Consider the following 25,658-nt stretch of genomic DNA (forward strand, 5'->3'; position numbering starts at 1 on the left):
TTGTGTTATCGTTTAATTCTAAAAGTACAGTACAAATATTCACTAAATTAATATGGGGTCATAAAACTCTCCCTCTTCCCTAAACTCTATCAGGTTTAAAAATGATCTTATTTACTTCCTTGTTCCTGGCAAACAAAATTCCCAACGGATTTTCAAGAAGTTGTGTAATTACATTTTGTGGGCCACTCCACGGTACTCAATAACTGATGACAACATTTTTTTTAAATTTTTAGGGCAAAATGTAAATTCATGAGCATATATTTATGAAAATGTATCCTCATTAGATGATGCAAATCTATTGAAATAGTGTTTCTATGCAGATTGTTCATTTATTATGTTGAAAGTTTCTGATGAGCACAGACATACAAAACACCCACATGACATTTTCATATTTTACCTAAATGGTTTTAAAAAAAACATTTACATTTACAAAAATTTTGCATTTTGTGTTGCTGAACTGTTCTTTGCGGTCCAGTCTGATGTAGACATATAAATAACAAAGTCTAAAAGAGAGAGTGTTTTAAAGGAGCTCTGTGTTGGATTTGATTTTTAGTATACTTGTCACTCTACTCACTTATTAAAGGGATATCCCTGCTGAAAAATCCAGCTAAGACCAGCATAAGCTTGTGAGCTGGTTTTAGCTGGTCTCCCAGCTTGGTTTTAGCTGGTATTTCTGGTGTAGCAAGCTGGTCTAGCTGTGTTTTGGTCACTTTTTAAGCTGGTCTAGTTGGACTTAGCTGGTCAGGCTGGAAGACCAGCTGACACACCAGCTTGACCAGCTTTGCCAGGCTGGGAGGACCAGCTTAGACCAGCTACTGTCACCCTAAACCAGCTGAAACCAGCTACCAGCTTATGCTGGTCTTTGCTGGATTTTTCAGAAGGATAGTTTACCAAAACTGAAAATTCTAACATCATTTACTTACCCTTAAGTTGTTTCAAACCTGTTTAAATTTGTTCTGCACAAATTAAGATATTTTAATAAAAGTCACAATAAAATAATCTTAAATCAAAAAACTTCCCTCATCGAACCCATTTCTCTATACCTCCGGTCATATGGTATGGCAGATGGGCGGGGTCCAGGAAAAGATTGCAGTAATTACCAAATAGTGAAAAGCAACATGTCCCAACTTCCAACAATCCAATAAATTCTCGATGGACTAAGTCCAGCCCTACCTTTATTTCATTTCAGAAGCCATTGGATAAACATCACCATGGGAAAAAAATCTTCATTTGTGTTCAGCAGAACAAATTTATTTTTACAGTTTTGGAAAAACTTGACAGTTAGTAAATTGCAGAATTCAGGGTTCCTACACCTTAGTTAATTTCAAATTCAAGGACCTTTCAAGGACTTTCCAGGTCCAATATCCTCAAATTCAAAGACTAAATGTGGGGACACATATTAAGTGAGAGCAAGGTTACATCGTGTTACCTTTTAACATACATTGTTACAGTTCTCTTTCGAGGGAACTCACGCTGCGTCACCCCCCATTCAGACAGCCAGCGACCAGCAGTAGCTGAGCGATGCGAACTCATTTATTTAAATGGAAACCGGGCGACTTCCGCCGGCACGAGCGAAAGTGACCGTTGACGACCGTATGGGCGTGTCCAGCAACGCGAGAAAGTTAAGAAAAGTTTAACTTTATGCAAATGTCGAGCGACTTTCGAGAGCGACTACCAATGAGAACGAAGCAGTGGAATTCACGTCATAATTCTCTCGTCAGTAACTGGCATGGATGGTCCTCATTTGTTTATGACAAGCAGATTGAAAAACGACTCATCGAAAGAGACGGACGACACACAGCGATAACATCGCTGGTTGTCTGAATGTGGCGTCACTGCAGTGACGCCTCCAGGGGTGAGTGCATCTGAATGTGTATATCAAATTCAACCAATGGTGAGGCTTAATGACAAAGACAGGGTGACGTGGGAGCCATGAAGTATATCGCTATCTGAAATATTGCCAAAGACGGCGTTACAGGGATGCAGGAAGTATGGCAATGGAGACGCAGCGTCTCGTTCCCTTCTCAGGGAACAACAGTTACATACGTAACCCGAGACGTTTTCATTTGTCAAACACAACAACTATGCAAAAAAGCATTTTGGTATGAATCAACATTCGCATACAGAAGATATAAGCATTTAAAGTGAACAGTTTAGCACGTGTGTTTAAAAGGCTAGAATTTTTATGATATTATCCTACACTGCACAGGGAATAATATGAATTTTTTTCCAAAAAACTTCTTGCATAAAATAGATTCAAGCACTTTAAATGACCTGTATCTACTGTATGTATGTATATTTTCAAAAACTTTTCAAAAACCAGGCCTTGAAATTTTTTCCCCCAGATTCATAAACTTTCAAAGATTTTAAGGACCCGTGGGAACCCTGAGAATTTTCATTTTTGGGTACACTGTCCCTTTATTTCTTAATCGTTTTTCTTTTATAAATGACAGTAGTGTGATATTGCATAGTGTTATTTTTATTCACCAGACGTCAGAATCAGACACACATCAACATCTCTATATACTTTCAATCAAACTAAACCTTCAAGTTTCGCTTACATTTGACAACCACAAAGGCCACATTCACACAGAAGCATTAACACACTAACACATAGTTAAGTTATTATTAATATAAACGACAACCGCGGTCTATAACTGAACTGACACCTCTGTATTTTCAGTAAACCTGTTCTGTAAGAACGGAAATTCCTGTCACTTTCACACACATCTGATGTTTGTGTTTGCCGTTTTTACATGTGTGTCATGTTTGGGGTCCTGTCAGTGTCTGTAAACTTGCTTTGATCAAGAAAAAAAGCTAAAGCATTCAAAACATTAATACAAACCCTGATTGAACTCTTGATCAAGTGCATTAAAACATCTCTGCGTATTACACAAAGTCCCTTTAGGGAAGTTGCACCACTAGGCGGCCTCTGGACACAAACAACATAATTCTTACCAACATATTTATTTTTGCCAGAGCGGGCATATTCAGCATTGCATTGTCCCCATTCATTGTTTTAGGAGTGCTCAATCTTGTTATATCCAATATCTTTGGTATTACTCGCAGTTACTATGGTTACAGGAGTTATTCATGGTTGTCAAATCAGTTATAAACAGCATTTGGTAGTGCGCCTGTAAGCAGCTGTATGTATGTAACACCATATCAAAAGTCAAACCTAGTCTGAAATACATTTTGTCTTCAACAGTATGACAGAAACTCAATAAAACATTACAAAAATCAAAAGAAAGTCATGTGATATTTTTTATTTGCATGTACTGTAGTGAATTATTGCCCCACACACGCAGACACAAATTCTCATTACCATCCAGACATTATTTTGCCGTTCTGAAAGATTACTTATATTATTCTCATTATTTCATACTATAATAATGAGATTTGGGAGTTGAAAAATATGAATGGTCCTAAAATCAATCTTTCTTTCTAGTCATATTCTTGGCAGTCTGAAACAGATTCACACACACATGCAGTTTTATCTCCTAATGAATGTTTTTCTTAAATGTTTTGTATGATAAATGTACACTCACCTAAAGGGTTATTAGGAACACCATACTAATACTGTGTTTGACCCCCTTTCACCTTCAGAACTGCTTTTTTCTACATGGCATTGATTCAACAAGGTGCTGAAAGCATTCTTTAGAAATGTTGGCCCATATTGATAGGATAGCATCTTGCAGTTGATGGAGATTTGTGGGATGCACATCCACGGCACGAAGCTCCCGTTCCACCACATCCCAAAGATGCTCTATTGGGTTGAGATTCAGTGACTGTGGGGACCATTTTAGTACAGTGAACTCATTGACACATTCAAGAAACCAATTTGAAATGATTCAAGCTTTGTGACATGGTGCATTATCCTGCTGGAAATAGCCATCAGAGGATGGGTACATAGTGGTCATAAAGGGATGGACATTGTCAGAAACAATGCTCAGGTAGGCCGTGGCATTTAAAAAAATGCCCAATTGGCACTAAGGGTGTGCCAAGAAAACATCCCCCAAACCATTACACCACCATCAACAGCCTGCACAGTGGTAACAAGGCATGATGGATCCATGTTCTCATTCTGTTTTCACCCAAATTCTGACTCTACCATCTGAATGTCTCAACAGAAATCGAGAATTATCAGACCAGGCAACATTTTTCCAATCTTCAACTGTCCAATTTTGGGGAGCTCATGCAAATTGTAGCCTTTTTTTCCCTATTTGTAGTGGAGATGAGTGGTACTCCGTGGGGTCTTCTGCTGTTGTAGCCCATCTGCCTCATGGTTGTGCGTGTTGTGGCTTCACAAATGCTTTGCTGCATACCTCGGTTGTAACGAGTGGTTATTTCAGTCAAATTTGCTCTTCTATCAGCTTGAATCAGTCGGCCCATTCTCCTCTGATCTCTAGCATTAACAAGGCATTTTCGCCCACAGGACTGCCGCATACTGGATGTTTTTCTCTTTTCACACCATTCTTTGTAAACCCTAGAAATGGTTGTGCATGTTCAGGAGATTGTCTTGACCAGGACCACACCCCTAAATGCATTGAAACAACTGCCAAGTGATTGGTTGATTAGACAATTGCATTAATGAGAAATTGAACAGGTGTTCCTAATCCTTTAGGTGAGTGTATGTGTAAATAATTTTTAAGGGCTTACAACATCAATTTGAAGATGTATTAGAAACCAGTGCTGCAGAGGCGGACAGCTGACTACTAGAATGTTCTGTCTGGTGTGTCAGGAAATGAAAGAAATGGGACAGGGTGACAGGGGTCTCAGTCTCCCCCCTCAGGCTCATACTGTACCTCTATGATGGCTTTGCTGTGTTCTCCCAGGCAGGGCAGATGTTCCATGTCCCCCGGGCGTCGAAGGGTGGCAGGGAGACTCTTCAGAACTGAAGCAGCCCTGCGGAATGCCAGACACGGACCCTGATTCCCACTGAACTCAAAGTTCTCAGCCAGGACCTCCAGCACGTCCTGCAGCACAAAGATGGCAGATGTCAGGAGGAGACAGCACAGGATGACATGTGAGAAACAGACACAAAACAAATGAAAAATAAACAAAAAGGTCAAATAAAAGACAGAAGGAGCGGAAAAAAACGGATCTGTTTACACTCAGTCAGGTGTACGCTCACATTCCGTGCCCACTGACCCATGGCAGTGGGCCGTCAGCAGTTAAAAACACACTGGCACATGCAGCCCGCCTCGCCCTGAATTTGTCTCCCTCTCTCACAATCGGACATCTATCTTTTGGATGACCTCAAAGTGACATGAGAGTCAGTGAACGGTGGAGAGGAAGCTGTCATTTCTCAAACATTTCTCTAAAGGCCTGCAGATGACATACACGTGACACGTATGTCCCTGCTCTTCAACACAATATTTAAAGAAAAATGCCAAAAGCTAAAAGCGAAAAAACGAGGATCTACTTCTGCCTTTCTTTAAATGCATATAATATCTCTTCGAAACACTCAGTAAGTGATAATGCCATAATGATAATAAACCTCCATTACTAAACAATACACATTCTCCACCATCACACACCCAGCAACCTTGATACCACTCAGGATTTACACACATAACTCTTTTCGGAAAACAGGTTAATGAGTGCAGTCTGCTGGGATATAGTTTATGGGTAGACTATGCAGTTTACACTCAGGTATATAGTCCTGATGTGCTGTGAGGATGAGGTATAAAGTCCTGCTGTGTATTATGATAAGGTATATAGTCCTGCTGTGTGTGAGGATGAGGTATAAAGTCGACTGTGTATTAGGATGTTTGAGGCAGTGTTGTTTTCGTCAATGATGACTATAACAAAATGATTTCGTTGACGCACCTTTTTTATGACGATAACGCGACGATGACTAGCTAAAATGGCTCTGGTGACAAAAACATGACGAGACGCTTACGAGTTTTCATTGACGAAATGAGACGGAACAAAAATGATTATAAGTCTGACGTTCACAATGCATGTAATTTCTGCCTATTTTGCGTGAAATCTGTCTTTTTTTAGCTAAAAAGTATCAGCAATGCTGCCGCCTCCTATCCTTGTTTTGGTGACGCCCACCACCCGGCTGCCACCATGCCACGCACGCGCACCAGATTTCACACAACAACACACCTGCGGCTGTGGCGAGTTCGAAGGACCGTGGCGGTGACGCCAATAAATGGAAATGACGAGATTATTTATGGACATACTTGTATAATCCATCAGAAAGAAAAACGGAATGCATATTGGAAGACGACGGTAAATGTGGCCACAAACTGGGTGGAAAGAATACCACCAACCTCAAGCGGCACCTGAAGGCTCATCACGTTGATTTTTTTTAAAGGTAACTAACAAGTCATGCTGTTAACATATCATATACTTTAAATTTTACTCGACAATCGGCTTGTGACACATTTCATGGTAAGCTTAAAGGGCGTTTTGCAGGTAAAATTTTTCAACAAATTTGTGCAATTTGCTTGTTGATAATAAACATTTAAACTGTAATCCATTGTATTTTATGTTGTTGGGTATCACAAAACCCCAAAAAGTATGAAAAAGTACAGCGGTTTGCAATGATTCTCCTTTCCCCCACAACGCACTGTATGACGTCACGCTGGGGAGAGAATTGACCAAAGCCGCCTTGAGACCATTGAGAATGACTATAGAAAGACGAGTAAAGTACAGTTCTGATAGCGCAGATGATAGATAGATAGATAGATAGATAGATAGATAGATAGATAGATAGATAGATAGATAGATAGATAGATAGATAGATAGATAGATAGATAGATAGATAGATAGATAGATAGATAGATAGATAGATAGATAGATAGATAGATAGATAGATAGATAGATAGATAGATAGATAGATAGACAGACAGATAGATAGACAGACAGATGGATAGGCTAGTATAGAGAGATAGGCAGACAGCCAGATAGCATAACGTTAGCATATCTTCGTGTAGAAAGTAAACAAACAATTAACATACTCGTGCATGCTGGCTTGAGGGGGTCCATGATCCTGCCTGAAATGGGTGTAACTTTATGCGATCTTCAGCACAAACGGTTTTGGCAGCATGTCTCTAATCCTTGAAGGTGAGTGAAGCACGTCACATCTGTTCACGGGGACCAGCGACCCAAACGCACTCACTTTCTTACAGCCAGTAGCGGAATGACAATCGGGAGAGTCGGGACTTTCCCGGTGGGCCGATCTGATAATAGTTATACATTTCGAGTTATATTAACAACACCGTCTGGCGGCGTGATGTGCGGCCGGTTCCCGCAGCCCGCTGGTCAAACTGTGCAGGCAGCCTCTCTGCTCAACAAAGTATATAAAAGTGCTCAACCTGTTCGGCAGGTCCAAACATGTACAGGATTTATAAAAATACGGTGATCAATGAGCGGTTGCTCCTCAAATGGCATAGCCTGTCGTGATGTAAAAAGCCACCGAACGGCTGTTTATTACAGTATGTATGCGGTCGGATCCGAGTATGCTGCAGCTGCTGACTGCTGCTGCATAAAATGATCGTGTGATTCGTTATAATCGCATAAACAATATAACAAAGCATCCTTTTATTTCACAAAACAATATATTTGAGATATTATTTGATAGACTAGTAAGTGTGGATTAAGGACGTTTAAAAATCTGTAGCCTGGTGGTCAGGACATGAATGGATCAAATCAGCAGATTTGCGAAGTTTTATTTATCTCCACATATATCATAAATAATAATTAGCAAGGTAACTTTGCAGTATAACACATTATATATTTCCTACGATGTATATATGATTTCCAAATTATATACGTAAGTATTAAACAGCAATAAATGTCTCATCTATCTCTATGGCTCTGGCTGAGTCTTTCTCCACTTCTCCCCAACGTGACGTCATCACAGAATTGCATAAAAAAACCAATAATGTAAAAAAGTGGTCTTTAAGACCATTTTTGAGACATTTTAAAAATTATACACATATCTTGAGTAATTTATGTACCCATTAATCGACAGTGGTGGTTAACCTGCAACACGCACTTTAAAGAGTACTAAACCCTAATCCAACTTTATTTAGTTAATGATCTGTAAGAATGATGTTTTATTACTGTTCATTGATTTTAGTAAGTTTTTTGACATTTGGATATAAAGTGTTTCAATACTAAAGTATATGGTGTAAAAATGTCTGAGTGCTGCCCTCTTCAGGTTGAACGGTGTCTACTGCAGTTGAATTTTCCTATTGGATGTTGGGTCCAAAAAATGACTCGTGACGTAAGCAGTTTCAAGCTTACCATGCCCTTGTTACGATCTCATCACACACTTGGTACGAGCTTAGGTCATCCCCTCTATCTCTGTTGGGATCTGCCTACTTTTCTTTCATTTTTCAAATATTGCCAGTGGGTGGAGTCAGGCTCTGACCAGGGGTTTAGTTACGCTTTAAGGTTTTACATGTATCTACTTGTCAAACCTAAACCATTTCCAATACTTTTTGTTGTGTATTTAAATAACAAGGCACGCGTTTCTTAACTTTATAAGCAAGGTCTCAGCATAACCAAAGAGTATAGAAGCACAAGAGGGGAAACTCTCATTCGTTTTTGGCAACAGTCACTATAGCGCTTCAGCAGCGCGGCCGCCATTTTGGAATGAAAATTCTCACAACCAGAACTGGTTGTAATTCTCAATTCATTCTCAGCAAATCGCACAGCCAAATCAAAAGCGCAATAGTAAGTTTCTTAAATTAAAATTTTGTTCACTTGCTACACCTACACGAAATGCTGTATTGTCTTGTATGTATGTGTTGTGTTGTTGTTGTTATAGTTGTGGAATCCAATCATTAAATAGATACACATTTGAGGTCGTTTTTTTCTTGCTTTATTATGTAATTCTATTTTATGCTACTTTACACATTTACTACTATTATTAGCTACCAACTCCACTAGGTATGGAATATATTTTGTACATATAATCCCCTATATCCCGCTACAAACATGATAATCTTATGCATGATGCATTGCTCTGTCTGTTATCCTAAAACTGTGTTTTTTTTACTTAATCCATTTCGACCAATTCAGATGTATATGTGTGTATATGTATATGGAGCCAAAATATTATGTGTGGATGAGTTTATGTAATAAAATTAGCCTATATAAAAGTGGAAGACTTGTCTAAATATCTGAAAATAAGCTGTAAAAAGGGATTAATGATCACTGGTCTGATTGTATGTTATTCTGTGTAATCATCATTCAGTTTGAATTTGATCTTTTAACCCTCTGGGGTCTAAGGGGTTTTTAGGGCCCTGGGGAAGTTTTGACATGCAATGACATTTGTGCTTTTTTCAGTTGCTTAAAAACATATTAATGGCAAAAGTCTCATAACACTGTGTTCATCACAAACTGGGCTACAATATCATATAATCAACATGTATGTACATGTTTGTATTTTTGAGAGAAAAATGTTTATGCGTGGTTTTTGAAAAAGCTAAATTTTTAAGTCACTGATATAACTCCACAAAACTCATTCTAAACATGTTTTCCCAAGACTTTTCAAAACAGGATCTAGTAGTCTAGAGTTTTTTCTTCAAAATGATGTGAAAATCATATGGCCTTCTCATTCACATAAAGCAAGATTTTGATTTACAATTTCTAAGACACTTTTGCTTGGGAAAGGCTGTATGCGTGGAGGCGGGAAAGCTCCTGAATAATCAGTGATTGACAGCTGAGAGACAAAAGAGTTGAATAATGAGCCACATGAGCCTTGTGGGGATGTTCAACAGGAATGTAACTTTCTCTGTAGTAATGATAAGGTTTACTTTTCATTATAATGTAAATACACACACACATTATATATATATTTTTATTGAAATATTTTCTATTAATTTCACAAGTATAAGTTACCTTTTAAAAAGTAGCCTAATCATGGTAAAGGTACTGTTTGGCCATCGTAAAGTGAACACACTTCAACACAGGGTTAGTGTTTGGTTGGCCAGCGAGAGGTTTACTTTTGTGCAGTAAAAAGCTCAAAAGAACAACTGCCTATCGGTGTCTGGACTTTTATTTGTGTTTTTGTAATCATTAGAAACACAACAAGGGACACGCGTGATAAACCTATCAATGTTTGTTTACAGTCGCCGCCATTACCTCACGTGTTGATCATGAATGCAGTGAATGTGTGCACACGCGAGTGATCCTGTGTTTAATAAACATGCTGTGCGGAGATATGCGCTTAGACGCAACTAAATAAGGATTGTACTGTTTGTAATCGCGTATTTTATAAGAATACCAAAAAGCGCGTTGAGTTTCCTTACTCGCGTGTTTGTGTATGTGCGTTCCCGTCGCGTCAACTGTTTGACGGAAGACAAAGAAAACACTCGCGTCTGGAGATACTGACACACATACGCAAGTAAATAAGGATTTAGATGTCATGTTTGGTGCAATCGGATGGAACAACAAGGAATAGAGAGAATGGATTGTGGATTGCGTATCCATTGACTGCAGAAGGCACGAGTCATGCATATGGATGTTTCTGCTCGTTCACTTCAATGGCGCGGGGGTGTGGCGATCTCTTCTCATTACAGATAATGAGGTAACTGGAGAAATACGGTCCTTCTCCACCTTCTCATACAGTTTACACCGAATGACAATATCTGTTTTCAATCTCACTTACATCATTTAAAAGGAGACATTCCAAGCATTATGTAGACATTTATCTTTTGTCTCTACGACAAGTATCAATGGAAACTCTGAAAATCTCACGGCTGATGGAATACTGACAGAATTCCATTTACCACAGCTGTTGTAATAAAGACCTTCACATTCTGCAGTATTCCCTATTACAGTCGTATATTATATTAGTATTGAGTACTTGATGAATGGGTGACAACAACAAAAGTCTGTGCAATAATATGTAATACTCAATATTTGTTTGGTAAAGCCAATTTGTTCAGCCAACAAACATCAGTTATTGATTTTACTCAGTAGCGACTGAAAGTCAAACTCATGCTCTGGTTTATATCTGAAGATTAGTGTCAGCCTCAAACAACACATCTACAGTCTGTCCACTATAACACAAGCATGCCAATAACTTTCTCCAAATCCTAAACTCCACATGAATTGACTGGCTTTATGCAATTTCAGGGTGCATTTGCCCAACTGTAAACAAATTTGTGCTTACAAGTAGTTGAATGGCTTTAAATCTCTAAAACATAATCAGAGTTTTGTTTAAAACACTCAGCATGTAAAGTAGATAGCCTGTCCATAAAACGAACTCTATTTTTACTCTGCTTTTTTAAGTTATGAGATTTTAAATAAATTTAGAGAAAGCATTAAAGAAAGTATCAACATTGCTATAGAGCTCTCACATGATCATAAGGATGTTTGTGTTTAGTCATACTAAACTCAATGAGTAGCCCATGAAGACAAGCCACAGAAAAGTCTTTCCACATATAATGACATCCACAGGTCTCAGCCCACGCTGAAAACATGAGGCCACAAGAGATAAAACAACAAACCTCATCCACACAAGCCTGTGTTCCTCCTCATTAAAGTGTATTTAGATTCCCAGACAGTATTCATACAACATGTGAACATGCGCGACCCTCACTGTCTGTCAATCACTGGTGCCACGTGTCAATTAAGTTGATTGATATGAAGGGCAGTTACAGGTGTAATGATAAAAGAAACAGATATGACTGATAGGTTTAAGAGGAGCTACAAACCGTCAGTTGACTATCCAGAAACATAACCTATGTTTTTTAGAATATCCTACGTATATCCATTCACTGATCCATCTTGTTTGTGTTGTGAATTTCAGTCATATTTAACAAGCACTAGTGATGGGGACGAGACCGCCTATGCCGAGTCCGAGTCAAGACCGAGTCTTTGAAGGGTCGAGATCGAGTCGAGACAGAGTCTTTGAGGAAGCAAGTCTGAGTCGAGACCGAGTCCTTTAGGAGTCGAGACGTTGTCGGGACCAAGACCATAAAAACATGTCAGTTCTCATATTCATGATTGTTTTAGAGGAGCAGTCTTAACGTCTTAAAGCATTAGTCCATTTTCTTAAAAGAAAAATCCAGATAATTTACTCACCACCATGTCATCCAAAATGTTGATGTCTTTCTTTGTTCAGTCGAGAAGAAATTATGTTTTTTGAGGAAAAAAAAATTGCAGGATTTTTCTCATTTTAATGGACTTTAATAGAGCCCAACATTTAATACGTAACTCAACACTAAACAGTTTTTTTCAACGGAGTTTTAAAGGACTATAAACAATACCAAACGATGCATAAGGGTCTTATCTAGCGAAACGATTGTCATTTTTGACAAAAAAAAAAAAAAAGTATGTACTTTTAAACCACAACTTTTCGTCTAGGTTCGGTCCAGCGCGACCTAACGTAAATGCGTAGTGACGTAGGGAGGTCACGTGTTACATATAACGCACATTTGCGTACCATTTTAAACAATAAACTGCCACAAAGACATTAATTAGTATCAGTTGACATACAACAATGTAGGAACGGTGCTCTTTCAAGACGCTTGTAAACACTGGGGCGGAGTTTCGCGTTCGTCCTCTGTGACCTCTTGACGTCATGACGTATTGCGTGGGGTCAGCTGGCGCATCACGACCGGATCTACATGACGAGACGTTGTGCTTTAAAAGTGTATACTTGTTATTTTTGTTGTCAAAAATGACAATCGCTTTGCTAGATAAGACCCTTATGCCTCGTTTGGGATTGTTTATAGTCCTTTGAAACTCCGCTGAAAAAAACGGTCAAGTGTTGAGCTAAGTATCAAATGTTGGGCTCTATTAAAGTCCATTAAAATTAGAAAAATCCTGCAATGTTTTCCTCAAAAAAAATAATTTCTTCTCGACTGAACAAAGACAGACATCAACATTTTGGATGACATGGTGGTGAGTAAATTATCTGGATTTTTCTTTTAAGAAAATGGACTAATCCTTTAATATGGACTACACTTTTACTATCATTAAAAAAAAAACTACCACATGCATCATCTGCTGCCTATTTTTCTAAACTGCTTCAAAAGTGCTGCTCTGTCATCAACATGTTAAGCCCACACTGACTTTTTTAATCCTGGTTAGGACATGCAGAGCAAATTTTCTAGTGGTATGTCTAAATTAGTAGGCTTAGCTACTTTATAACATTTTCCAATATTTCCCAATTTTATGCAGTATCTTTGCATTGCAGCATGGGATGTCATTTTCAAATAATGCCCATCAACATTGCATTTTATTATTATTGTTGTCATGTGTTGTTTGGTTTTTATATAAACATAAAAAAACGCGTTGGTCTCGGTCTGAAATTACGAGTCCTTCTCCCCCCACTGATGTCCGAGACAGAGTCAAGACCGAGTCTTTGAAGGAACAAGTCCGAGACGAGTCAGAGAAAGCAGAAACCGGTCTCGAGTACTACATCACTAAAAGTTACTAAAACTTTCTTGGAAGGATGTTAAATGATGTGTGATGAGGTCATGCACTAATTAGCATATAGCATCATCAATTCAAATTTGCATTCAGACAAGTGTCAGCACTTTAGATCTGTTTCACTCCTCTCTATACCTTTTACTGTATTTTAATGTTCTCATTTACATATTTAAATTTTTTGTTGTCAGACAGAATCTGTACTGTGAAAAGTGCTACAGAAATAACCTTGGGTTATAATCTTTCTATGGCATCTAAAATTCTTGACTACATGAGTCAAACTGAGGTAATAAGTTTGCTTTTATCAGTATAGACCCTTTTACAGCCCACGTGATCAAATAGCCTGCACGCGCATTTAGGCAACGGAAGTGGTGTTATTCCCCATTGGTTCTAACGTGTTAGCAACTCAGAAAGTTTATCAAAACGGTTTTCCAGCATCAAAATCACTGGTTGTTGCATTTGGTTTCACTAATATAATATATTTATATATGTATATGTATCTGGCCACTTTATATTTGGCCATCTGCTAACATCTTCTATCCACTCCACTATAGTACAAGTCAACTTTTTAAAATAACTTTCTCTGTCTGTGTTGCTTCACCGCTGATTCTTGCCATACTTCCGTTGCCAAACTGCCCGCACATACGCTGCCACATCATCATTGTGTACAAACAGTAAAAGGGTCTATATATTATAAAATTGAGATCAGATCAGGTATATTTTGGAAACTGGTCACTTTGACATAACCTTCTTCCAACTGCCTGGAGTCTTTCAACTTTTTATTAAGTGTTAGATATAATGCACTGATATCTACGGTGGTATTACTGTGCATTACTGTACCAGTTGAATGACAGAGATGTTATGGCGACAGCATCCTGTCAACATGGCCTAATCATAGTAAATTCACAAATGTCTGTGTGACTTAAACTGAGAATAAAGTAAAAAAAAATCATGTCAGTTAAATGTCCCATGATCTTTTCAAAAAGCAGTTCTGTATTGAAGTGTTGATAAATGAAACAGCATGAGAAAATATGTAATTTAAAGAGGACTTTTCACAAGACGACTTAAAGGTCACGTTCTTCCTGATCCCATTTTTTAAACCCTAGTTAGTGTGTAATGTTGCTATAATAGCACAAATAATACCTGTAAAATGATAAAGCTCAAAGTTCACTGCCAGGCGATATATTTTCATTAACAGAATTCACCTTTCAAAGCCTACAGCGAACGGCCAGTTTGTACTACAGCCCTCTACTTCCTGCTTTAATGACGTCACTAGAACAGTTTTTTGACTAAACTCCGCCCACAGGAATACGTCAGTTGCCAGCTAAGCTAATAACAAGCTAAGCTGCTATCGAATTACAACACACAAAAGAAACTACGCAATCAGAACTCGATACGTATTTCTGAAGGAGCGACTTTATAGAATAAGACATCAGCCCGTTTAGAGGACAGTGAAAACAGTGCCATACAGATAAGTAAATATACCGCGTTTTTTACATGTGAAACATGAACACATTATATATTTCGCAAAGGCCACCTGCCCACAATCAATGCTTCAAAAACACAAAAAGAACAGGACCTTTGAGATGTCAAATAAATCTTTGGTGTCTCAAGAGTACGTATGTGAAGTTTAAGCTCAAAATACCATATAGATAATTTATTATAACATATTCAAATTGCCACTTTGTAGGTTTGATCAAAAATGTTCTATTATGGGTGTGTCCTTTAAAATGCAAATGAGCTGATATCTGCACTAAATAGCAATGCTGTGTTTGGATAGTGCAGATACATGCATTTATTTGTGCAGATGCAGTGCAGTGCAGATCTTTTTTAATAAGACAGAATTACTGTGATATAGACTGTGATCATGTTGTCCATCTCTAACTGCTGCCAGATGTTTCTACTTTCTACAGCTGAATGGAGTGAATGATCATCTTGAGATGATTTGAAAAGTATTAATCAGTTCTTGTTGGGTTAAAATCTTGTTGGGCTCAAATCTCAATCATATATTTCCATTGCAGGTGTATTTTATCTCCTGGCAACACAGCAATCAGGTTTTCCATTAAAATCTGATATTTGCCTGTGAGATACAAAGGAGATTTTAATCAGAGCTCGGTTATGGTTCATATCACCTTGCCAGTTCAGAGTTTTTGTCTCTTTCATCATAATTGATTTATTTATTTTGCAGATCACACAAGGTAAGTGTCACATGAAAGATAAAGCACATTTTCACACTGGTTTCTGGTGATTAATGTTTAAAGCATCTCTGTGTAAGCACATCAGATGTTATAATCACAAGAGTCATGAATGATGCCTCATGAATTCAAAAGCTCTTAAACCTCAAAAGCCCAATTTTGGCACTGATTTGTCTTTTGCAGCAACACAGAAAGTTTTGCATTTTGGCAGCGTCTCAAGGTTTGCCTGTAATTTTCCTCTGAAGAGCTCAAGGTGAAAGTGTTGGTGGATGTTCAAGTATTGACTAAATACTTAACACCCAACATTAGGGCAATTTTGCTTTAGCAAATTTTTATTAATGGCTTTTAATCTTCCAAACAGAAAAGCAAATGAGATATTTGTGAGATTTTGACTATTCAAGATCCCTTGGTTTATAACAAGAGGAGAAAAACAGCACAGTATACAGATTGCATTGGTTCTGAATGTTCCATTATATCATGCAGACCAAGCGAGAATGAAAGGCAAATAGCGACTACCTTATGTTCCTCCTGAACCGACAAAACCTGGCACAAGAAAAGGAAATTCTTAGAAGCAGCAGGCAGTCTTAGAAACAGCTATGAAGAAAACGTCTGGATAAAAAAATAGCTAAAAGTGACTTTGGAGAGCGTATGCCTTCAAATCTTACTTGCGATTGCCTCTACGAAATACCTTTAAGAAATCAAAGAGAGGTTGCTGCAAATGTATGTGTGAGAAAGGAGTCACAAAAAACATATCATAAACCAAATGTTAAGACATTTTTAGTGACTAGGAATTAGTAAAATCATCTTTGTAAGATCAATAATATTGTCTAATCTAATGGAGTCAACAGGTTTCTATAAGAGTATGTTTAAGGGTTACAGTATAGTAAATAATGTAGTGTCTTTGAGTTTGTGTACTCACAGTGAAGCTCTTATTATGGTTATCCAATGTTGTCCGTCTCTTGCAAGCAAATGGAGACACAGAAGATGTTGGATTGGTCGACGTGCAAGGGAACGACCTCCGCTCTACGGCTGGATTCTGTTTATAAAGAAAGATACTCATAGTAAATCAAATCAAAAGATTTGTTATCAATACAACACAGTCTTATGACAGTTTGTATTGTAAGTATTTTACAAGCTGGCTAATTCCAACAGTATGAATTTTTATGACCAAATTTGTAAGTTTTTTATGATTTTCTTTTGATGATGGGTTTAGGAGGTGGGGTATCATTAAAGCCTGAGCTCCGAGGAGCTTACCACTATTGTTTTACTCAAGATTTTTTTATTTTTTCAATCGTTTAGGGGCCTTAACATTATCAACATTATCAAAAAGTCTAGAAACTTGGCACACACTTCCATCAGGCCCGGGCAAAGGCTGGTACCTGGATGTGGCGGGGGGGCTCTGTAGCACCCCCTATTATGCAAAAAGTAAAGTTAATGCACAGATCAAGCATACATGTACATGTACCAAGCTTGGAACTGAACTTTCACGCTGATACCCATGGGCTCTGCCCAACAGGAAGTCAGCCATTTTTGATTGTTTAAAAAGTGCATGCGATGAACTTTTAAATACTCCTCCTAGGGGATTCATGCAATTGACACCAAACTTGGTCAACATGATTCCAAGACATTAAAAATGCTAAATTGTAAACAATTTTTTAATATCTCGAATGTTGTTGCTATGGAAATGTGTCAAACTTTAATTTCATATTTAGGCATATTTAAGGCTCTTGGCATGCTTAGAATAACATGACATTTGGCAAACACATCACAGTTGTTGACCATTAAGTGTGGGCAAAATCACAGACAGGGCATGGCAGTGGGCCTCTCTAGCACCACCTATTGTCTAACTTTTAAATATTCCTACTGGCTTAATGCGATTGCCACCAATCTTGGTGAACATGACGTCAAGACACTGAAGATGATAAATTGCAAACTGATTTTTGATTTTCACGCACAACCATTTCTAGGGTTTACAAAGAATGGTAATGGTGTAAAAAGGGAAAAACATCCAGTATGTGGCAGTCCTGTGGGTGAAAAAGCCTTGTTGATGCTAGAGGTCAGAGGAGAATGGGCCGACCGATTCAAGCTGATAGAAGAGCAACTTTAACTGAAATAACCACTCGTTACAACTGAGGTATGCAGCAAAGCATTTGTGAAGCCACAACACGCACAACCTTGAGGCGGATGGGCTACAACAGCAGAAGATCCCACCAGGTACCACTCATCTCCACTACAAATAGGAAAAAGAGGCTACAATTTGCACGAGCTCACCAAAATTGGACAGTTGAAGACTGGAAAAATGTTGCCTGTTCTGATGAGTCTCGATTTCTGTTGAGACATTCAGATGGTAGAATCAGAATTTGGCGTAAACAGAATGAGAACATGGATCCATCATGCCTTGTTACCACTGTGCAGGCTGGTGGTGGTGGTGTAATGGTGTGGGGATGTTTTCTTGGCAAACTTATGGCCCCTTAGTGCCAATTGGGCATTGTTTAAATGCCACAGCCTACCTGAGCATTGTTTCTGACCATGTCCATCACTTTATGACCACCATGTCAGGATAATGCACCATGTCACAAAGCTTGAATCATTTCAAATTGTTTTCTTGAACATGATAATGAGTTCACTGTACTAAAATGGCCCCCACAGTCACCAGATCTCAACCCAATAGAGCATCTTTGGGACGTGGTGGAACTGGAGCTTCGTGCCCTGGATGTGCATCCCACAAATCTCCATCAACTGCAAGATGCTATCCTATCAATATGAGCCAACATTTCTAAAAAAATGCTTTCAGCACCTTGTTGAATCAATGCCACATAGAATTAAGGCAGTTCTGAAGGGGGTCAAACACAGTATTAGCATGGTGTTCCTAATATTCCTTTAGGTGAGTGTATATTGTTTGTTTTTCTAATAATCGTATGGTTCTCAAAAAGAAATCTGTGATTTCTCTTTGCCGTTTGAAACCGATATAGTGCATCCAAAAAAGTTTTCCTTTTGAAAAATGCTCTGCATCTTCGGCGATGTGAATATTTTGCTGCTGAAACAACATATCGTGCAGCCTTAAAATGAATTTGCCAACTTGTAAAATATGTATGAATTCCCCTGAGATCAGACATGAACACACATCTGAGAAATGCAGTTTCTAAAGCCTCTTTACTGTATGTAATCAGTACAAATACAGCTAAAGAATTATATCCTTTACAATAATATGATAATGATGTTAGCTAAGACTATTCTCATATTTAGCATCATACAACAAGATACAACCCAAGCATTTGTGGCGGATTTTGCACAAGGAAACGCCAAAGACATTTTCTTGCAAAACTGTAGTTATAAGATGGCAGATTGCGTCAAAGGTACCGAATAGTTGAACTGACTCTCACAGGAAGAAGATAATGGCTGTAATCCAAAGGACAAAACGCATCAACCCCAATTACAACTTTTCAATTACTGCTATTATAAATTCAGCAGGTCCTGTTGATTCCTTACGAATGCATTTGATTTTTTGGGGGAAGAAATATTCAACCTCAATTCAACCCGCGGGATTACAGCAGTAATGTCAGGACTACTGGGAATAATTGCCTGACACAATGGAAATCTGCACCCATGGAAATTACCTGCACAATCTTCTGGTCCCATTGTGATAATGGCTGATTCAGAGATGCGGTGAGCGTAAATGCTAACATGCTGTTCTGACAGAGAGCCATGTTAAGAGGTGGCGTTCGTGCTTGAGTGAAAAGAGCTGATATCTTCTCTTCCCCCGAGCAAAAGCATCAACCATTCAGAAGTGAGAAAAATTACTCTCATTTATTCACTTTCAGGGCTTTCACCTCTTTTAAAAGAAAAAAATACATCTGGATATAATGTCTCTTATTACATCTATACCGGGCCAAGTCAGAAACTAATCTTTGTACTTTTTACCTATTAAGTTAGGATAGTTAAAGGCACTTTTAAATGTCATTTTCATTCCTACTGCATGACTCGAGATCTTACTGTGTGTAGGTGTCTGACTGTAGTCATTTCTTTATTGGCTGCAACTAACCATAGACAATAAAGCAAAGGACAGTCGGTTCCAATTGAAAGATGTACAGAAGATCTCTAAGGGAAAAAACCTTGATTGTTTCTCTTACATTGCATAAGATTAAAAAAGGATTTTTTTAGAAAAAGGCCTCAGTAATCTCCCACGTGTATCTCGATGTAAACATAAAGATTTTTCGTTTGTTTGTAAATCTGTATACTGCATTGTTTCTGTTTTTCTTTCTATTTGTATTTCTCAAAGGGATTTGTAGAAGAAACATCTAAGCAGCTTCAAATAAGATCCATTATCCATTTACTCACGGAAATGTATTTACGCTTGATTGATTTTAATATTGTTTTTGTGTTTGTTTGTTTCAGCAGAAGCATTTTTACAGCGTTATTCTCTGAAAACAAGTCCTAGTTACTTCATGAAATTAAAAAGAAGATTTTTGGAATTAAATGAATACAGGTGTGTTTGGAGTCACCGTCTGCTCCAGGTTAATGACCAACACACGAGCAGGTGATCTGTGTCCGCTCGGGTTAATGAGATCAAACCCCAAACACTAGGAGGGTGCGAGATCAAGTCCCATCTGACTGAGCCCTGACTTCCTCTTCAAGTGCATGACTAATAAAGGAGCAGATGTCTCGGAGGACAAACTGGCTTATTTTCTTCCTCCACAGCCCATCCGTCTAGACGCCAGCGAGAGGAGCATTTATCTGCGTGTCTTACAATCTTTTCAGTAGGTATAATAGCTGCACTTTCTTTTCAGAAGAGCTAAGGGCTAAAGGCTGTTCAAAGTGCAATATTTTTAGAGTGCCAACTTTTAATAGCGGTGCAGATCTACAACCGCAGCACCCTTACATCTCACACGCACACCATTCATCATTATTAAAGAATAGTTCAGAGAAAGATGGTAAAGCGGGATTATATACTCAATTTCATGTCACTGTAACGCACCTGCTATTTACACTTAAAAGATACTAATTGCACTGTGAAAATAGTGATATATTCTATTTATACTGTCCAGTGACAATAGCAGCATTTTCTTAGCGATATGCTAAGTAGGTGAAAAATGCTATTTATACTTACAGTATATTGGCAGATACTTAGAGATATTTGTACATTAACAGGATGGAATAATAACACAGAGTGTACATGATTATATTTATTAAAATTATTAAATGGATGCTGCATTACTGGAAGAATAAAAGCCCTATATCGAGCCTTAACCCTACCCAATAAAAACTTTTATTCTTAATAAACACTCATTCTTATTAAAAACTTTTTCCACTTTTTTAACAATTTCTTCATCGTTATTGAAAATATATGCCTTTTCGTATGAAATATATGATAGAATAAGGGAGAGGAGCGTTCTACGAGCCTTATGGGACGTACACACCAAAAGCAAATTCAACAATTTGCGCGAGTAGATTACATACAAAGTTAATGCAAAGACGCGTGGCTTCTGCGACTCCGCTCGCGTCCTGTAATCACGTCACAACTAGAGCAAGCTCCTGATTGGTTAACGCAGCGCGTTTTTTCGCCAAAGTTCACATTTTTCAACTTGTGCGTTTATACACCAAACGCAAATACAACAATTTGCGCAAGTAGATTATGTACAAAGTCAATGCAAAGATGCGTGAACTCGCACAAGGTGATGTGAATGATACATTTTGCCGTCGAAAAACATGCACTATTCAGCTCAAATGTGTCTTTGAGCAAGTTTTAAATAATCAACTCAATCGAACAATACGCATGACACAAAGTTAAATCCCGCGGGTAATCTAGAGTCAGGAACGCTTCGCGTTCGGTGTGGAAGTTGCATTACTGTGAGTTCACACCAGCCGCATTTAAAGTGTCAAATTCGTGTCCACTGCGTCTAGTTTGCCACTTGAACATTTTGAGTTTTCTCACTTCATTCACACGTGAAAGCAGCGAGTGAAATTCTAGTCATCGAGACATTCACGTGGAAATTCGGTCATGGCTTCTGCGGCTCCGCTCGCTTCCTATAATCACGTCACTACTGGAGCAAGCTCCTGATTGGTAAACGCAGGCATTTTTCCGCCAAAGTTCAAAATTTTCAACTCGCGCATTTCCCGCAGCAACGCTCAATCACGGTATAGTTCATGTCTAGTTCGCACGAATTAAGCGGAATCGTGTCTACCGCGCCGCGCTAAACCCCTCGATCGCGCCGCAAGACCTCCAGATGCACGTCAACGCGTCCTTCACATTGACTTAACATTGAAATCACTCGCTTGATGCCTCTACCGCGGTTGGTGTGAACGCAGCATTAGACATTGAGTCGTGCGTCTTTTTTAAACTTCAGTGGCCCAACCAGACATTGGTGGTGTAAATAAGCTTTTCCAAAAAGGGACGTATAGAGTTTCACTGAAGAGTAAGGGGGACAATGGTTCCCTCGCCAAAAAGCATATACATTTTTAACATATACGTTTGGTTTATCGCAAATAATAAACTCTGTGTTTAACAAAAGTTTATAACACTTACATATTTTGTCTAAGAAGATAATCTTCATAGATGAACATTACCTTAATGAATTTTTAAGTCTAAATGCATTTAATGAAGTTTATTTAACTAAGTTCGGGAGGAGCATGGTCATGTGATCCAACCAATCAGTGCAAAGAGGTGCCTATAAATGGCAGTCCCTCACCTCTGTCCCGTGACAGATTTTTTGCAGCATCCCTCCTCCACCCCATCACCTCACTCTCATCTATATTCATTCATCACAGTTAAAGAGACGGGAGTACTCTGGGTTCGGGCTAAAATTCCGAGCTCGGAGCCCTCTCCTCAGACAGCACGCCAAATATGCTTTATCTCATTCCCTATCGATTACATTTTAATGCGAACTCGTGAACTAGTAATAAAAAGCCAACCAAAGGCTACACCATGGTCTTTCGACCTCAACATCATCATCAGCAAGCTTCGAAAAGCTCTTTCAATCCTTATTAAATACATTTAATAACATGTTTCCTCATGGGGACATACTCGGTTGATTAATCTTTCTTGGGAATTGTGCCCATGTTGAGATTTTCATGCGTGATGACGTTTAAAGTGCACCTATTTCATTGTTAACTCTTTCCCCGCTATTGACGAGATATCTCGTCAATCAAGAGAAAACGCTTCCCCACCAATGACGAGTTTTTCTGTCTTTCCACAATACCGCTTTTATCCACTAGGTGGCGCCCTTCCGCAACTTTTTAAACCCGGAAGTATTGCCCTCTGGCAAGCTGCTGCATGTCCGTGTCTGTTTTAAAGATTGCTCTGAATGGGATCTCTATGAAAAGTCCGTCACAAAAATGGAATTATCTCTGCTTTTTGCTCAAAATGTGGTGTTTTTGCAGAAACCTACCCATTTTCAAAAGCTGATTACAAAAGAACTACTCAAGGTAGGATGAAACGTTTTTTTTGTTTGAAAGCAGATAGTCTGTTCTTTCATTTGGTATATTGTATGTTTATATATCTGAAGAAGAACATTTTATGGAAGGCATTAAACGTTGGTGAAAATCATGAAAAACACTGGCACTGGCTGGCAACTTTTTTTAAAAATGCTGGCGGTGAAAGAGTTAAAAAAACAACATTATTTTGTGTATTTGGTATTACAATGTGTTCCCGTGGTTTATGGTTAAAAAACACATACATTTTTGTAGCTCCAGATATACTGCTTTCCTCAAAACTCATCGATTTGAAAAGCTCTGTGTCCTTGATTGGCCAGCTAATCTGTACGTTGTGATTGGCCTGAATACCTCTGACGTCAGCCGGAAATGTGACACTCCTTACCATGTTTCAAAGATTCGGTCACAATGCAATGCTAACAGGAGTTAACTTACAAGCTGTGGTCCAAGCGGGAGGAATTATGATAATGACCGTCTTGTCTACATCACCAATCCCAGGAAGTAAACTGTTGCCTACAATCCGTGTGTCCAAGAAAAGAGATTTACGTTGGAGACGATAACTCGCATCATCGTTTACTTTGGCGTTTGTACCTTTTGCATATCGTTCACATGTACTAATACACACTTACACACCACAGGAAATGTAAAATCGTGAATCGGACAATAGGTGCTTTTTAAAGTCCTCCACAATGTCTGTGGTCCCATGTAGAACCTTTGTTAGCACATGCCCTTTTAAAGACACGTTAAAGCTTTGAAAAGTCACGAGTGGTGGGGGTATAACTGGTGTGTTTTTGTGTTGTAGATTTAAACGTGTAAATATTTTGGGCTTGTGTTGACCCAAGATCTTATTTAAAGAGCTTAACCTAAAACCCCATTCAAAAAACAAACATTGCTTCCTATGTCCGTAGGTTTAAAATAAGAGTGACAAAACAATAAGAGTTCTGCCTGTAATAAATTTTAATTTTGGGGTGAATGACTCATTTAATGTAGCAAGTTAATTATCATCCTGCATCATCGATTTTTTTATCAATCAAAGCTCTTTACAGCATCTTACAGCCTAACATATGTTGGATTAAAATAAACAGCACGTTCTATAGTAATAAGACCGTCTAAAAAACAAACTCAAGTCCTTCAGGACGCCTGGCAGGAGCTCAGCTTTCTGAACACTGTTGGCGGTGACGCAAGATGGACAACTTCTGTTCATCTTTATCCCCACTGAGAAAGAGAAGAAAGATTAATGGAGCTTCTGAAACAGGCAGCATATTTCTTTATATGGGACACATATGCTGTGGAAGCGCCTGTGGTGTTGTCCAGCGATGAAGAATCGGTCTTTAGCGTCAGTTAGTGATGCACTACGAGGGTCGCCCGTCACACTGATGCTTTTATTTGCTGCTGTATTAAACATCACTCTGGGGCTGACAGCCGCTGGGCTCTTGGCCTTTCAAATGTACTTTTGCGACCAACAGGTGAAATACATTGTCCTTTGCTATTATTTCCTAAAGTGGCTGTGAAGTTGTTTTCTACAGAAAAGTGCCTTCAATGTCTTAGGACTCAATGCATGTGCCGGATGGAGTACAAAAATGCTTTTTGAAAATAAAATAACAATTCTGAGGTTAAACGGCTGCATTCACATCATTTAAAGCAACACTATGTAGTTTTTTTTACCTTTAAATAATGTCTCTAAAATTATTTCAGTGATAGAACAACTTTTAACTGGACACATTGTACTGTTGCTGCAACCTGAGCAGCCTCCTAGCTGCTACAAGCACACTCTGAAAGTGGCAGTGGAGGGTAGAGCACACAGCCCCGCTCCTCCCCCTGCCTGCAGAAGAGTGTTTGATACCAGGCACTGTTGCGCTTTTTAACCACATGGGGGAGCTGTAAGTCATTTTTACATGGAAACTACATAGTGTTGCTTTAAAAGCAGGCCATGAGATTTTTAAATGTTAAAGATCAGAGAGAGATCTGAACATAGGAAGATGATATTCAATTTTTGCATTTGATGGGCATTTTTATCCAAAGCGACTTACAGTGCAATACAAGGTACACATTTTATTAGTAGGGGTGTGCGGGGCAAAAACTAACGTGGGGTTAGTTGTAATATGGACTGTTTACATTGTTGCACAGGGTTGAGCGATTTGTTGTTCACGTATTGTGTTCACGCTGCCAAAAGATGGTCTCCCGCAAATTACTGGAAATGTATAATGTTTTTCCAGATAGTTATAGATGAACGAGTGTTTTGGTGGCATGCAAGTAAATTTTTTCATCATATGTTTTTTTTGTTCCTAAGTTGGGTGTGTAAGGGCGTTTTCACATCTGTAATTCGGTTCATTTGGTCCGGACCAAAAGCAAAAAATGATACATTGTAACTTTTTTAGCAGATTTGGTTCCATTTCACACCACACTGATTGCTCTGATCCGCACCAATTGAAACGAACCAAAATTCTGTCATGTGATAAGATCAACATCACTCATTGGCCACATGTATTTGAACGTATTACCTAAACGGCTTCACGATTGGTCAGAACAACGTGCGGGAAATTCCAACGGAACCCCCGGAAGTAAACAAAAGAAGGATAATACAGCAGACACCATGGACAAACGGCTGCGCGCTGTGAATATGTCTCC

General features: G+C 38.7%; 1 protein-coding gene across 1 annotated transcript in view; it reads right to left on the reverse strand.

The window, feature by feature from the left end:
* Positions 1 to 25,658, reverse strand: part of dntt (deoxynucleotidyltransferase, terminal) — a 186,249-nt gene that overhangs the window by 109,997 nt on the left and 50,594 nt on the right. The window contains exons 4-5 of the mRNA XM_073873489.1: positions 16,522 to 16,638; positions 4,806 to 4,976 (exon numbers count right to left, since the gene is read on the reverse strand). Of these exons, the coding sequence (XP_073729590.1) occupies positions 4,806 to 4,976; positions 16,522 to 16,638 (288 nt within the window). The remainder of the gene's footprint in view (positions 1 to 4,805; positions 4,977 to 16,521; positions 16,639 to 25,658) is intronic.

Source organism: Misgurnus anguillicaudatus, chromosome 11, assembly GCF_027580225.2.
Source record: "Misgurnus anguillicaudatus chromosome 11, ASM2758022v2, whole genome shotgun sequence".
Lineage (NCBI taxonomy): Eukaryota > Metazoa > Chordata > Actinopteri > Cypriniformes > Cobitidae > Misgurnus > Misgurnus anguillicaudatus.